Raw genomic sequence first — 15934 nt, 5'->3', positions numbered from 1 at the left:
ATTTACATATTGCACTTTGTCTTAAATCTCACAATACTGAATAAAGCAGCATTTTCTGTAAAGAACTCTTTCATGGTTCTCATTTGATTACAAAAATTTTAAGTCTGACAACTCTGATTTAAGTCAAGAGATGTAAACATGGTCCATCTAAATTCATAGCGGCACATAGCTTAAAATGAGCAGACTCATCCTTGAATTAAAAATGAATAATGGGGAAGATACTACTGCCCACCCAATTCATGAAAAATGATGCAGTATTTGAACAGGGTATTCATAAGAAAGGAAATCTTAACACTGAAAATGTAGGAGCACAAAAATATTCTTGTATGTTTAAAGTTATTAACCATATTACTTACCAAGATCATATGAGCGATCAGATTTCCTCCTAGAGCTCCAAAAGTGTAATATACCAGGGCCTTAAAACAAAAATCACTGGTTATTTAACATCAGCCCCCAAGAGAAAACACAAGACCACACACTGAAAATTTCTAAATTACCTTAGCTTGACTAGAATTGACTCCTAGGCCAGATGCATATAGAAATCCAAGCGCCTAGAAATAAAAAAGCATACCTTTTAAAAAACCATGGATCAGTTCTCCTGGAATACATAGGCATAAAGATTCAAAGCTGCAAAGAGTACGCCAAGCTGTACCTTCAGTTTGGTGCTGACTATATCTATGCTCTTCCCTGCCCTTTTCAAAGTATGAAGTTTCAAAATCATTCAGTTGCTTAGGATGCTAACATTAATTAGTGCTTCACCAGAATTCAGACGAATGAATCAAATACAAGGAGCAAACTACTACTTCCCAGAATATCAAGTATAAATCTGAAGGTCTTAAACAGTGGAGGTATCCCAGTTTCAAGACCCTCAAGTGAAGCTAAGCAGTATCTATCAGGTTATTCATATACCCAGTTTGCCTCAGACACCAGTGTAAACATCTGTAAACCCCAGCCTTGCATAGAAAAGACTTGCACTGTTTGATTCACAGGTCCTATGAATTCACAGTTTTGCATCTGTTCCTCCACTGGTTACTTGCAACTGTGACTATAAATATAAACAATCAGAATGCTCTGAGCTATTAATCTGAGGTTCTTTCAGAAGGTATTTTTGTTCTTAGGATTTACATAGTTATTGCTCTACCTACCACACCTGTTACAGCTGGTAGCACAGAATAGAAACTAGTAGCACAGAAGATAGTGTATATGTAAAGATGTCTGTATTTCACAGTGTTCTAAGACTATTCTAGGCAATCTGAAAGCATACACAAAAATTATCTCATGCAGACAGTTCTGAATTTTAGATCAATAAAAGTCAAGGTCATCACCGAGAGATAAAGTATCTAGAGAAGACATGCTCCTGCCTTCTATGGTAAATGGGTTACCATTAAACAAGGAACACCCGGAGTTCCAGTAGCCAAAGGGAAGACAAAGTTAATAGTTCCTTAAAAAGCTGACACTTCCAAAACAACTGATAACTAAACAATAAGTATATGCAGATACTGAGACATTAAAATCAGTAACGCCCATATTTTATGACATTTTGTAACAGTAAGTATGAGTAATTCTGTGTGCAAAGGCACAGAGACAAAGCAAGTCCCAATCTACTAAATACATGTCAAGTTTCCTAGGAGTTTTTATTTCCTAGATTATAAATTCAGATAAAACTGCAAATGAAAAGTCACAACATTGCACAAAAAACACATAAAAACTACACAGTTTCAGAAGGTTTGTTGGCTGGAGTCACCTATATCTACCTGTTTTTTTGACTTATACATTCAATGCTGTCAGTCATACAAAAGGGGGAAAAAATTAAAAGACCATCACCATCCCATATTACTGGTAGTTAAATATTTTAAAACTCAAACAAAAGATGTGTTTGTGTTTACTTTGAGGGTACAAATGCCATCTATAAAAGCACCCTAGAGGAAGTACAACCTATAAACCTTTATTTATAGGTTACATTTATTTCATTTATAAACCTATAGAAACATCTGTAGGATCTAAGGATATACATACCATTTGTCCTTTAGGAGAACCTTCTTCTGTTAGTTTTTCAAATAGTTCTTTTGATGACTGGATGTTCTGCTTCAGGTAATCCCCAAACAACAAAGCATAAGACACTTTCTCCATGGCCTTGGTATGATTCATGTCAGCTGCTTTCAGAAGATACTGATATGCTCTTAAAAGAAAACAATTTCTTTGTCAACTTGAAGCAATGTAGCAAATTCCATTCATAAACCTGAAGATTCTGGAGAGGGGTTGTGCTTCTCTGTTTTAGCCTTTATTTTCTAAAAATGCATCTACCTACAGTAATTATGTAAGATCAAATGATGATATTTTTGTAGCAACAATTTTTAGTTCTGTCCTAGGTATCCAGTAGAACCATTCCTGTAACAGTCTTGTATATCATGGTAAGGAGAAGCAGCCTGAAAAAGACGATGTAGTCTCTACGATCTGAGTACAAAACCACTCCAGTGAAAATGCCAAGCCTTGGGCCCAAGACAACTGCATTCATGATCAATTTGGTGCTGAAAAAGTCATGTAACTAACAGGGGGATCTCTGGAAACTCCTCTATTTCAGTCTTGGAACTGGTAGTCCTTCAAGGTAATTTCACAGCAGCTGGTTTCACAGCAATTAAAAACCTCCTAACCTCACACATGGTTACACAGTATCAGCAAGCCTGCTTCAGCTTAGCCTCAGGGACCTTTGAGAGCGTTCCAAGATTTTCATTTACCTCTCCTCCTTTTTATTCTCAGGCTTGTTCTTGTTCTTTAGGACAGACCGAGGCATACCTGGTTCCTCACAGACATCTTCTAAGAAAGTGTAAGGTGTACAAGAGAATTAACACCTAATATTGTTTTAGAATTCTTACACTATTTTATACTAAAAAATACTACTCAGAATCCAACAGCTATTGCCACTCTTGTCTTTGCCAAGGTGCAGACAACTTTAGATGTGCCTCACTTTCCTTCACATAAAGTAGAAATACACTCCCTTATTTCCACAAATGAATCTAAAATAGTTATAGTCCTCACATATTAATCAGCAGAAGTCACCACTTACTGAGGAAGTTGTCAACATGAATAGGAGGAAGATCTAAACACAGCAATTCTAAATTATAGTGGTAAATCCACAGCTATTTAATCAGTAATTGGATGCCTTCAGAAGAGAAAGTAGAATGAACAGAACACTAATTCCTAATTTTTTTATTTGTCTACAAGCATTACCCTCTTCTTTCTAACAACATTAATTATTAGAATTTTAATGATTTGTTGATCTTAAGTTTAATACTATTTTTATAGTGATTAAAACCATCAGAAAGTAGGAGAAAAAACAGAGTAGGACAAGAAATGCCAATTTTCTCACTTCATCTTTGAAGCAGAATGAGCACCAGACTGTAAGAAGCATGTGAAAAAGGGCAATTATCTCGTATCATGTTCTCAGTTTTTTTCCTGGCCAGTTGCCATGTATAAAGTGGGGCTAGAGAACTGCAGCATCACCTTGCATTAAGTCAATGTTTTGATGACACCCACTCTTCAGAAATTATTCTTACACAATTTTTACTGCATTCAAAGGAATGCAGGCATAATTTTTTTTTCTAAATACTCTGTATTTACCATCTATTTTCTATTACTGCATAGTTTGATGTTGAGTCCAATAAAGCTCAAAATCTCAGGACAGCTCATTCAAGTCCTTTTTGAGTTAAGCAAAAGTGACCAGTCATATCATCCTTCTCCTGTGGGGGTGGATGAGGTATACTTACACTTTCTTCTGAGTCTTTTTACTGCTTTCATTAAGGATTTTCATTCCAATCTGATACACATCCTCAGCTTCTTGCATCTGCCTTCTCTTATTAGACTGCTCTTCAGCTAAAAAAAAAAAAAGCCTACATTAAGAGCTCAAACTATACCATTCAAGACTATCCTCTCAAAATTCCTATTTGTTCTAAAGGGTAAATACAGCCAGAAACATGCTTTTGAAGACCAGTAAACAAAGGGATTACAAAAAGCTGTCTAATGGATGTATTTGATATATTAATAGATGATTTCTTCTTGTGTGATGTCTGTCATGTATAAGTTTGCTGATAAAATGTTCTTTTCATTCATTGCTCAAAAGCAGCCTGTGCAGGTTCCTCCTTCAGAAGGACATTTCCTAGAGAAGGGCTGCCTTTGTGCAACAAATCAGTAAGTGTAAGGGGCAACACTGTCAAACTCCTATCCTCCTACAGCCTCAGAAACAGTTTTATAAATGCCACCACTGCAAGATTTCCAAATCAGGTCTGGGAACTGGCATTTTTAAAAACTTCTTCCATCATGAAAACTTTGCCTTTATAACTACTTGTTTATTATGGTATGAAGTGGCCAGGGACTTCTACATCCTGAAATAAAGAGCATTAAGAGGACTGAAAACATGAGCCTAAAAAAGCATTCCTTGAAGAAGGACAAGCCAAAAGGTTGCTTACATTCACAGAAGCCCCACTTTTGATCTTTCTTGTAATCATAGGTTGTTGCACACCACAGCCTGCCATCTTCCCTCCCATCGGCAGTGCACTCCGCATATTCCTTCTCCATAAACAAAAATGGAAAGTGGCAAGGTTCACCATCTGCAGTGCCTCCAATAGCTGTCAAAACTGAAAATACACACCCAGCAATTAGACTACTCTCCTTTATTCCCAAATTTAAATAATATATTACAAACAGAAAAGTGCTCCTATGTTGGTTTTAGGCATAATCATTACAGAATAGCACATATGACAAAATGCTATATTGAAAGTACTGGAGTATCAGCAGGGAGTACACTCTAACATACAACTATATGAAAAGATTTAAGTGAAATCACTACGACGCAGATGAAAGAATTTTCAAAATTATGAGTTTGGTAATTTTCTATTCTTGAAAATACTTAGATTAAAATCATTATTTCATTTTGCCAATATATTTAGTTGCATTCAAAGTGGCTTTGAACAGCACAATTTATCATTTATCATGCACTAAAACTTCAAAGGTTACTGATTCCAGTATCACAATATTCTAAAATAAAATCAATCTTCTTTGAAGACTAAGAATTCGCTCTCTAGGTTTTGAAGATTGAATTATTTCAGTTAGGCTTTTATAAAAATTTTCCTCTTTCAATAAGCTAAATCCAACAGTTGGGTTCAGCTTCATTTGCAAACCATACAATTGACTATGTCAATTATGGAGTTTTTTCACGTTAACTTTGTAATGTTTGTAGTTACGAGAACACTAGTTCACTTTTTGAGGGTTTATAATGGAAAGGCCTCAAGACTATACTAATTTAAATACTTCAGGTTGATTTTTTGAAGCAAAATAAAGTCTTTAGGTATAGCTAGACCTGTTGAAACTGCTCTTGATAATTGGATGCCTTGACACAGGTTCTACCACATCACTCCAAGTTAATTATATCAAAAGAGAGAACCTGTTATTTTCAGTAACTCCACTCAAAAATAATGTGTTAATATGCAATTAGCCTGGAATAATTGGAATAATTTCAGATATTTGTTAATATAGAAGCTCCTGCTAAGGGCTCATGTAACTACAACTTATGGGACCTCTTATCATTGTCATTTGAACAAGCTCCAAGTCCAGGATATCAGCACTCCTCGAGAACTCATGGTTTTACTTGTATTGTTTTGTACCTTGTCTCCTGTGTGGAAAGCAGTTTTACGCAGTGCTCTGCATGAGATGTAGCTGCATACTGAAGTTATGAAATTACTCTGCCCCAATGCTCCCCACTTTGCATTTTTTAAATTCTAAATTCAACCATAATGCTGTTTTTGTTCCCACATAATAACAAGGACTATTCCCAAGAGCAACACAGCAATGTAATCACAGGTTAAAATGCCCACAACAGTTATTTATGTACTTAGACATTGATAAATACTAAGTGAAGCAAACAATTTACCCAGAGGATAAATCAACTTTTGTCAAACCAAATGCTCCAGAAGCAATTTACCTCTTTATTATCGCTGAATAAAATATGTGATATTTTATTATAGCTATCCTAATTTACATATGTCTTGTTTCATACTTTAAGCTGCAGGAAACCCAAATACAGATTACTTATAAGTACTGGCAATATTAATGTAAGATTCTTCCAAATAGGAAAATAAGTGCAACAGGAATTGCCAGCTCTTTATAAACTTGTGAACAATTTTCAGCAAAAATTGTCAGTATGGAGCTTTAGTGTTATAAAATCCTAAAATACAAAATAGCAATAACTAAGAAATATGATTTTCATTACATACAACCTCATCACTCATCAGAAGCGAGTAGGACAACTTTCTTAGAAAGTTAAAACCTTTACTAGCACTAATTCTAAATTACTGATTCTTTATTCCATATCCTATAAAGCATATGTGGAAATTTGCAGAATATACTTTTGTGCCACGCAATGTCATGACCACACACAGTAGCTAAACTGTTTTTAGAAAAGCTTTTATGTCCCTTAATGCAGTCCTGTCACCAGTAGCTCATCTGGAAGTGTAACATCTGTACCTCAGATGCTCACTCAAAGCGTTTGTTAAGCTGTCCTTGAGCACACTTTTCTCCTAACAGAAAACATATACTTTTCTTTTAGTATTGCTTTTTTTAAATGAAAAATTCCTCCATTCACACTGCTTATTTAATTCATAAGATGTTCCAAGAACTGTGCAAGACTTAAACTTATGGTTTTTGAAAGTCACTTGCAGTATGTTGATAGGTATAGTTAAAAACCTTAGTTCCCGAGGAGCTAGTCAGCTTGACATATTTTTGTATGAGATTAAAAGTATCTTAAAGTTTACTTTTGAAATAGACTGCACTGACTAAATATGGTGCTTAGCTCACTGTTTTGTGGCAGAAAGATATTTAGTGGATTTTACATAATTTTTTCCTGTACAACACAGCATCAAACAACAACACAGCAATGGTTAAGCCTATTACTGAGTTTTCACAAACTTGTATTAGTTCTGCTCTAATAAGGAAACAGCTCAGAAAATAGCCATTACATGATAGAGCTCATTTAATAACTCCTGCTTTCTTTTGACATTTCAATATGAGTTGAGAAGACAAATATCATTAGCACCACATAACTGTATTTTTCAGTAATATTGAAGATTTACTTTTTATGGACAAGTAAAAAGGAAAAGTCCGCTGCACAGGCTAAGGTACTCAACTGTGCCATCTAGTTATCACTGACTACTAACTGCAAATCAAAAAATCATAGAATTAGGTAGTAAAAAAGCCATATTAGAATTTCCTGGGAATTTAGGCCCAAGACGCAAGGTATTACTTATATTTAAAAACTTCATGAAGCTTACATGCAGTTTAGATGCTGCCCTGAGGCTCTCAATGCTGTTCCAGGAAGCTTGTCTTTACATTACTATTTGTTCCTTTTCTGTCAATTGACTCACCAGGCAAACAGCCATGGATTGAAAAAGACTGATGCAAATTTCTTTGTATTGCTGGTGTACATACAGAGCACAGAATCTGTAATTGACTTCTATTTGAAGAAGTCAGGGCCTTCTCTATTTGATAGTTACAGCTTTCCAGCAAGATGGAAACAATAAGAAAAATGGAATATTCTTTCAAATGCATCTGAAAATAACTACTCATTTATTTCAATTACAATACATTTCAAGACATTTTGATGCTAAGTCTAATGAAAAAGGTAGCAACTACCATTCCATTGCAGAAAGGTTAAGGCACTTTTTATTTCATATGTTCAAAATGACTGTTTGTGTTCACCCATATGGTGGAGTTACTCAGACTCATCTATGCTACCACTTGTTGATAAGTCTGTGAGCAGTTACCTGGACTCTGTATTTCTGCTTCTTCCAAATCCTTATTTAATAGAGTTGACATTTCTAGAGAGTTCAACTCTTCCAGTGAATTCTCTTTTTCCTCTTCTTGACTGTGAAAGCTCTCTTCATTCTCTGACTGAGACTCCGATTTCCCAGATTCAAGGAAGATCTGACCTGCTACCACTCGAGTTCCTGTGGAATGATCCTTTACCTGGTCCTCTGCAGATAAAGTCTGAAGGAAAGCAGCCACATAATTTAGAAAATTAGAAACTGTGAAGCAGCAGCTGGCTTAAAATCAATTAAAAAACTTCTTAAAAGGTACAGTTAATTAATTAAACAGTCAAATCAAAAGTAAGCTGAGCTACCTATATCAACTCTCATGGCCTGTATCCCTTTCAGGTCTCTGAAAAAAATGCTTTAAACTTGTAATCCAGTATTAATTTCTCTGATGCACAGAAAAAATTAATGAGACAGCAAGAGATACAGAAAATCCTGAAACCTAAAATCAAATTATTGTTCTGAATTTCAGACCTTTGATCTCACTCCACAGGTTAATCAGAATGACTAGAAACTTATCTCCTCACCTTTGACTCCAGTGATTCATCTTGATTTCCTTCTTCATCTAGAAGAGACATAAGTGAGTAAAAATGCTTTTCCATGGGTAACTATCTCAAAAATAAAACCTTTAGTTACAATACTGTACTATAGTTCTGGAATATTCTAGTGTACTAAGTTGACTAATACACTTCAGAAAAACCTCATTACTGTGACGAGGAAGAATCAAATGTTTCAGGGGTGATCCCCTTCCTTAAATTGTGCCAACACAACTGTGTGTTCCATAGTGAAAAAGTGTCATTTTTCTAAATCCAAATCAGTCTGAATGGTTCAAGTCCAATTAAACTACTTTGAAAGGTGCTCATTAAATGAAAAAGGCCTATGGAACATACGGTTTTTAGTCACCAAATCAGCTTTAGTACCAACAGCTTCAGCAGCAACCAGAAAGTTGTATTCATACCCCCATGCTTATAATTAAACATTGTCCTTTATAGAATGCCAATTCATTCTGCCTGATCAGCATAGTCAAACCTTCATATAGAGGTTTCTCTCCAAAACTGTGAGGAATTAGTTTGTCTTTAAGATACTCTTCAAGAGATGGAAGTCTTATTTAACTGTCATCTTTCTTGTCTAAAAGCTATATGGTATTTGATTAGAAAGACTGGAAATGGTAAACAAAGGCTATTAGGCAGACACTAAAGGAATACACGTGAAAAAAGTGAAGATAATCAGAAAAGCGTATTTATGACAGCTGATTTATGACATTGTTATTCTGAATTTTTTATGCAACAATTGTTCTGTTCCTTTAACTAAAATGGGCTTCAAACAACTTTTTTCTGTATTGTCATTTTGATGGGAAGCCTCTAAAATTAACAACACTGAGATGTGACTGTTCAGAGTCATCAGTATCTGATATCACCTCATTTCAGTAAAAAAAACCCCTACATTTGATAGAAGATGCCACAGGCCTCCCTCTCTCTGGTACACAAATCAAATTAAAATAAAAGCTCAAAACAAAGAGACACTTAGCAAAGCTGCCACTAACTCCACGTACGCTTAGAAATCCCCCTTTTTGAGGCTCTGGGGTGCACAATGCCCTGTAGCAGTGGCAAAGCAATGATGGGCTGGAGACCTGCACTGTGACTGGAAAAGGTGTTTAAACTGATAGAAATTAATGCCCTTTACATGAGATACATTTAGTACATTACAGTTAGCCATGAAAGGCTACCTGCATAAACACTTCTAACAGTTTATAGAACTCTGCTGACTCCTGTAAGCACTTAGCAACAAACAAAACTTGCACAATTTTCATTGTCATGCAAGTAAAGTGACTTACCAGAGATAAACCATCTCTGAAGCAACAAATTCCAAACATGACACTTCATCAGGTCATGTTTTGAAGCCTACTACTATAACCCTTACAATGAAAGGGTTAAGCTTGGAAATAACTTTCTGGAATCTAGATTCCATATTATTACTTGAAGTACAACCTTTGATTGGAACCAGTGAAAATATGAGGGAGAATTCAACTTTAAGCTGTAACAGCATAACAGAAATTAAGAAAAAATGTGAAGACCTGTAAGTGAAGCTGCAAAACTATGGTGATGAGATGACTGAGTACAACAGAGACATAAATAAAAGCCTGTTAAGGATGGTGAAGAGAATGTAAAGCTCAAAGAGTTTGACTGCCAGCAGTCATGGAATTAAAAAGGATCTAGAACAGTTGAGGCAGGTAAGCAGCTGTACTCTACAGGTCTGAAAAAGAAAATGCGTAGAGCATTTCTGAGAAACTTGTGGAGACAGCAGAGCACTCCAGATGAAAGAGACCCTGCAAGGAGCAACAAAGACAGCATAACAACAAACACCAGTTTGGAAAAAAAAACATAATGAGGCATAAGGAAAAAACAAGGCTAGCTGCATTTTTGGCCGAGACCTCAGGGCTTAGCAGTTTCAGGAACCTAACAGATAAGGGTGATTGTGATAAATCATAAGAAGTTCTGCCACTGAACTTTGATGCTCCAGATCATGATATGACAATTGGTCCTTAAATTCAGTAAAAGTACACGTACATTTAGGATACTTGCTGGTGTTTTTATTTTGAAATTATGAAAGAAGTTGTTATTTACCATGTTTCCCACATGTTCTATTCTATTATCCTAAGTAATTTTGACCTAGGACCAAACACCACCTTCAAACTTCAGAGCTTGTCAAGACATCCAGACATGCTTCTGGAGAGCAGGAAATCTAAGACAGGGTAACCTACCTAGTAGCTTGTATGCCCCTTCTAATATATACAAAGCATTTATGAAGTACCTGTTACTGCAGTAGGAAATATCATGTTTAGTTTTTTTTTTTTTTTTTTTTTTGAACAGCTACACCAGCTAGGGTGATTGTTTATGTCTGTACAAAACCAGCCTATATGCCTGACAGCATTCAAGCTTTCTAACATTTCAGAAAAGGTTTCACTAACTGATGTCAATCTGTGGTGGTAGGTTCACTTTATGTCAAAAGACCACACAAGAACAAATATAAATAGGTTATACTGTCTATGCACACATATGAAAAAACAATTTTATTGTAACTTCATATGCAAAAGGTTACTAAATTGAAAGGCAAGAGAGAGACACCTGAGCAACATAAGGTAGAGCTCACTGTTTGCTCTTCTTTGAAAGTAAATAAACCTATTTCCATTCTATTGCATCATTTAAATTTTCTCTGAAGAAACCAGCTTTCTTACTGAGAAGTCGTACTTGAATGATTGTTTTCAAACAGTGGTTCCAAAAGGCACTAAAGCAAAACCAAAACATTAATTTTTCTTAGCTTTGAGTCTTCTTCTAAGATAGGCAGATGAGGTTGCAGAGATAATGAACAGTATGACTAAAGGAGGGATCACTTATAGCCTTGTTGTTTCATAGAACTGCTGACTAATATGCACCCATTGGTTATAGAAGTGTGTTTACTCCTATGAAACTGTTAAAACTATTCTGAAAGTGTTAATGAAAGGTCCATGAAAGGTCACAGTTGGACCTCGAACAGTTTATTAGTCAAGGCTGAGCTACTGAACAAAGTTGCAGATGTTATGTTTATGCACCTGCTTCAGAGATTAAAGCTGATAGTTTAGCTTGTTTTTCCACAGTTCAATTATACGAAGTAACTAAGGGTTTTTTTTTATTATTATTATTTGGATCTGTTACCAAGGCTGTCTAATGCCATAAACGTCATCTAAAAAGGTCAAGTGGAGATTAATCTCACAATTTGTTAAACAAGTTAGGGAGTGCAATGATCTATTAAAAGGAAAAGGTAGGCAAAAATACCTGTGGCTCAAATGGGCAGTTGACAATGTTGTACAGAATGCTTCGCTTCCAAACAGTGATGAGCTGTAGACATTGCTGGGTGCTCTCACACCCAGCTAGGACTTTAAAGCACTTCACAGAACCAAAATCTTTTTTCAACTATCCACCAGTTCATATATAATTAAAATCAGCTTTAAAAAATATTAACTTTTTCTCAATTAGAAAGGCCAGTGTTCAAGTACGTAAATATAGCAAAAGTACTCTGGCAGCCTATGCTAGAGAAAAAGATCCTACCATATGCTGGATAGAGCTCCTACCATTTTTTAAGAATTACTGTTTTCAAGAGAGCACTAAGGAGAGAAGGGTAGAAATCTGAAGAACTATGCAGTGTGATCATTAGCTTGAGGGAGTTCAACAGTTCCAAAGTTTTGCTGTACCAGAAGAACAGATCACCTAACATAAAGCTAAAGGGCTGCTACTACCGGACAAGACTAGTTTCAATGTTAAAATGGTCACTCACTCAGGAAGTAGCCAAAAATTCAGTAAGCAAAGCAGTCTCCCACAGCTGTGATGAATCCCTAACTGATTACTGTTGTCAGTTTCCTTCTAGTTCTCGCCAAGCTCTCCAAGCCTCAAACACTATGACAACAAAGCAACTGGTGGGCTTCTGCTGAGAGCAGGGATATCCCAAGTGGAGTGTGCACACCTCAGAGTATGCCAGCCAACTCACCAGGGCTGCAGGAATAACATACCTTTTGGACTGTTAATACATAAAACTTTTCTTAGTACAGTGGTCATTCCACCTTTATTTAATTCTTTTTTTCATTTGTGTTTTTGTGCATGTTTTATGAGGCACATAATTATGTTAGAACAGGAGTACATCAATGTTTAACTTACAAAAAATACATGTAAAATGCACGCTCAAAAATCTTTCTACAGAGAAATGAACAGAAATGGTTTGGCAGTGGCTGCTTTAGAGCATCCATGAGAGATTTTCTGTAGTACTTCTGGCAATTTCTTTCAATGTTGTTTTTGTGCCAGTGACTAGATAGACATTGAAAGAGAATGCAAACTCTGTTTATCCAGTTCTTGCAGGAAAGAAGGTAATCTTAAGAAAAAAATTACCTCAGACAGCTTCTCATCAATTTTTTGACTGAATTTTTTTCTGTTTCAGCACAGAAAGAGACTCAGTAGCATAGATGCTATTCTCATTACATGAAGCTTTAAAACATGCAGTGAGTTAAGTAAAATCCTTAAGTGGCACCTATTCAGCAAGAATAGTTCCAAAGTATCCTTGGCAGCAAGTAAATTGTTCCCAGCTACAATCTGTGCAACATATTCATTTTAGTTCAACTAGAAGATTGAGATATAGGTCAGCCCTCACCCCGAATAAAAATCTTTTTTCCAGTGTCCTTTACAATTGCTGGCTAACTAGTTACAGAACTTACTCTCCAGCAGTTCCTCAGTAGGAACTGAGATTCCCAACCAGCCCACAAGGCAAAGAGCTTAGGGAATATTTTTCAATTAGGTAAGTAAAAACAGAAAGGTCAGGGGAAAACACTGACTAGTGAATAGGCAGAATAGGTTGAAGCTCCCTACAGGAATATGAGTGTGCTCATTTGTCCCACCCATCAGTGGGACAGCATAAAAACATCTGCCTATTGCTGAAGTTAGCCACGGAACGCGTAGGACAGTCAGAGGAAGCATCACTTCCTCTCTTCAGGCAGAATGAGAACAATTTTACCTCTTAGTCTGTAAACAAAAGGAAACAATCCCATTAATCAAATAATACCGCAATCAAAAAAAAAAAAAAAAAAGGATTTTTTCAGTGTTCTTAATGAGTGATCAGCATGGGAAGGCCATCACTCCTGCCAATGACCAGAAGACAGCCAGTTTCATTTGGAAAACACACACATGCTTAACATTTTAGCTGCTTTTGCCAGTGCTTCTTAATATCTTTCCCCAGTCCCAATTTTAAATGCCTTCATAATCTGCAGCAATATCATATGTTTAAAAAAATATAGTGCCCCTTCCCTTAGGCTTGAATTTTCTTGTATTCAAGTTTTCAATAAATTGATTTAAGCAAAGTTTATGACAAGAGAGTGATATTTAAAATATTCACTACAAAACAAACAAACAAACAAACAAACAAAAAAGCAAACCTCAGTAAAAACTCTTCCTAAAGTAAGCAAATGTCATACTTGGACCATTTTTACTCATTCTTCTTAAAACCCCTCTCACTATACTCACATCCCAGATGACTCTTTCCAGACCAGACATTAGAAACAATTAAAAATTCAAGGAAGCACTTAAGACACAGTCCCAAGACTTATACAAGTCTCTAATACAGAGAGTCATACTGTTACTGTGGGAAATCAAAGCATGAAATGAGGACAACTTTCAGAATTATTCTTGTCAAAAATTGGAGCAAGAAATGTATTCCTCTCACAGCTTTCTGCCAAATGATGGACTCTGAACACCCTCTCCTAATTAATTGTGGATATCAATGAACAGTTTGACATCACAATAGCAATTTTAGTTTGTAAACAGCTCCTAAGCCTACATTCATGTACTGTGCTTTCTATGGCTTATTAATTGTATTACTTCAATTGAATCTAAACATTTTGTTTATACAGGCTGAATTAAACTATCGGAACTTCACGCTCACAAAACAACTTCGTGATAGTGGATTAACAGTCAAAACAGGAGAGTTGCATGGTAGTACAGCCACTGATGCACACTTGACTAGCCCTTATCACCGTACACAACAGATGGTTCATCTGACATTCACAGCCCCATCTCACCTTAGCTTTTTTCTTCAAATACACTATAAATGAGAGCGCATAGTCCAAAAGTTTGGCTACATCTCTCTGGTTTCACAGAACTTGTGTGCATTCTTTCTGTAACTTCAAAAGTACCCGCCTGGCTTATAAAGTGACCTACAAAGCTCACATAATCCGGTAATATTACTTTAAAGTTCAACTTCCTACTGCATACCGGAAAATGAACCCCAAACTACTGACTTACCTCTAGCGAAAACGTTAAGTTACTTTCCTGAAACTGTAAAAGCAAATCCCCAGTAGCACCGCATATGGCTGTCGTTACGGCAGCGGCTTCTGGCTTTATAAATAAATGCACTGCACATCCCCCCCACCAGCCCATGGTGGAAAGAAGGGTGTGGGAGGTAGAAACCCCAGCAAAGGAAGTAGATGACAACACATGAGAATCAGACAAAACCCGAGCTGCATAACAACAAAATAGGGATGGGGAAAAAAATATTATGGGGACATAAAAAAGGACGCATACATGTTTTCTACGTATTGAGGTGAGAAAACCGTTCTGATAAGGCTGAAATCAGCATTATCAGCGCCTCGGGGAGAAAATGCGTTCTAGGGAGAAAAAACGCCTCACTTCGCTTTTAAGCAGTGCAAGCACTACAAAGTGGGCTGCTAACGAGCTGCTTAAAGGCAGGTACCGCACTGAGCAATGCGTCTACCCCTACCAGGCCTACGGAGCAGCGCCGGTGAGGCGGAGCTCAAGCCAGCACGGTCCCGCCACCCGCGGGCACCCAGCTGACAGGAGCCCCGCTCCCCGCTCCGCTCCGCCGCCTCAGCGCTCCGCCGAGGTCGGCGCTGCCCCCACGCACCCCAGAGCCCCGACGAGAGCACCGGGTCACCTCCCCCGCTATCGCCGCCTCCGCGCCCCGGTGCAGGCGTGAGGACCCGCACGGATACCTCTGCGCCGCCCTCCCCCGCCGCAGGCCCCGGGGGGCAATGCCGCCGCAGCGCTCGGGCCCAGGGGGGCGTAGGGAGGCGGAGCCGCGGCACTCACCGGCCGCGGGAAGCGCTCCAACCACGGGCAGCACTCCGGCCGACAGCGCGGCCAGGCACAACGCCAGGGTCACCCAGCGCGCCCGCCGCCCCATCCCGCTGGGCTCTGAGGGGCCGCGCCGAGCGCCCCCGACTCCGGCTCTCTCGCCCCGCCCACCGCGCCGCCGCCACCAATCAGCTGCCGCGCTGACGGCCGACTACGGGCCGCTGGCAGCAGCACACGCAAGCTCGGGGAACGGCTGGCTCTACATGGCCCGCTCCGATTGGCTCGGCGGAGGCCCGGCTCGCCCGCCACGCCCTCCCGTTAGCAAATAGCGCCGCGCGAGTCTCAGCGAGGGCCGTTGCGCGAGCGATTCCTTCCGAAACGGCCCCTTCCATTGGCTCGTGCGCCGTTCCTACAGCACCCACAAGTCCTTGCGAGGGCCGCGGCGCCGCCTGGGAGCGTGTGCCCGCG

The 15934-nt window shown here is 38.3% G+C and overlaps 1 protein-coding gene across 1 annotated transcript in view; it reads right to left on the bottom strand.

Moving 5' to 3' along the window:
* Positions 1 to 15621, bottom strand: part of SEL1L (SEL1L adaptor subunit of ERAD E3 ubiquitin ligase) — a 34686-nt gene extending 19065 nt beyond the window's left edge. The window contains exons 1-8 of the mRNA XM_053945244.1: positions 15482 to 15621; positions 8387 to 8424; positions 7812 to 8034; positions 4464 to 4631; positions 3765 to 3870; positions 2017 to 2179; positions 498 to 551; positions 357 to 416 (exon numbers count right to left, since the gene is read on the bottom strand). Of these exons, the coding sequence (XP_053801219.1) occupies positions 357 to 416; positions 498 to 551; positions 2017 to 2179; positions 3765 to 3870; positions 4464 to 4631; positions 7812 to 8034; positions 8387 to 8424; positions 15482 to 15575 (906 nt within the window). The 5' untranslated portion in view covers positions 15576 to 15621. The remainder of the gene's footprint in view (positions 1 to 356; positions 417 to 497; positions 552 to 2016; positions 2180 to 3764; positions 3871 to 4463; positions 4632 to 7811; positions 8035 to 8386; positions 8425 to 15481) is intronic.
* Positions 15622 to 15934: the final 313 nt, after the last annotated feature.

The sequence above is a fragment of the Vidua chalybeata genome, chromosome 6 (assembly GCF_026979565.1).
Source record: "Vidua chalybeata isolate OUT-0048 chromosome 6, bVidCha1 merged haplotype, whole genome shotgun sequence".
Taxonomy (NCBI): Eukaryota; Metazoa; Chordata; class Aves; order Passeriformes; family Viduidae; genus Vidua; species Vidua chalybeata.
The sequence above is the reverse complement of the archived record's forward strand: the minus strand, read 5'-3'. Positions and strand labels throughout refer to the sequence as shown.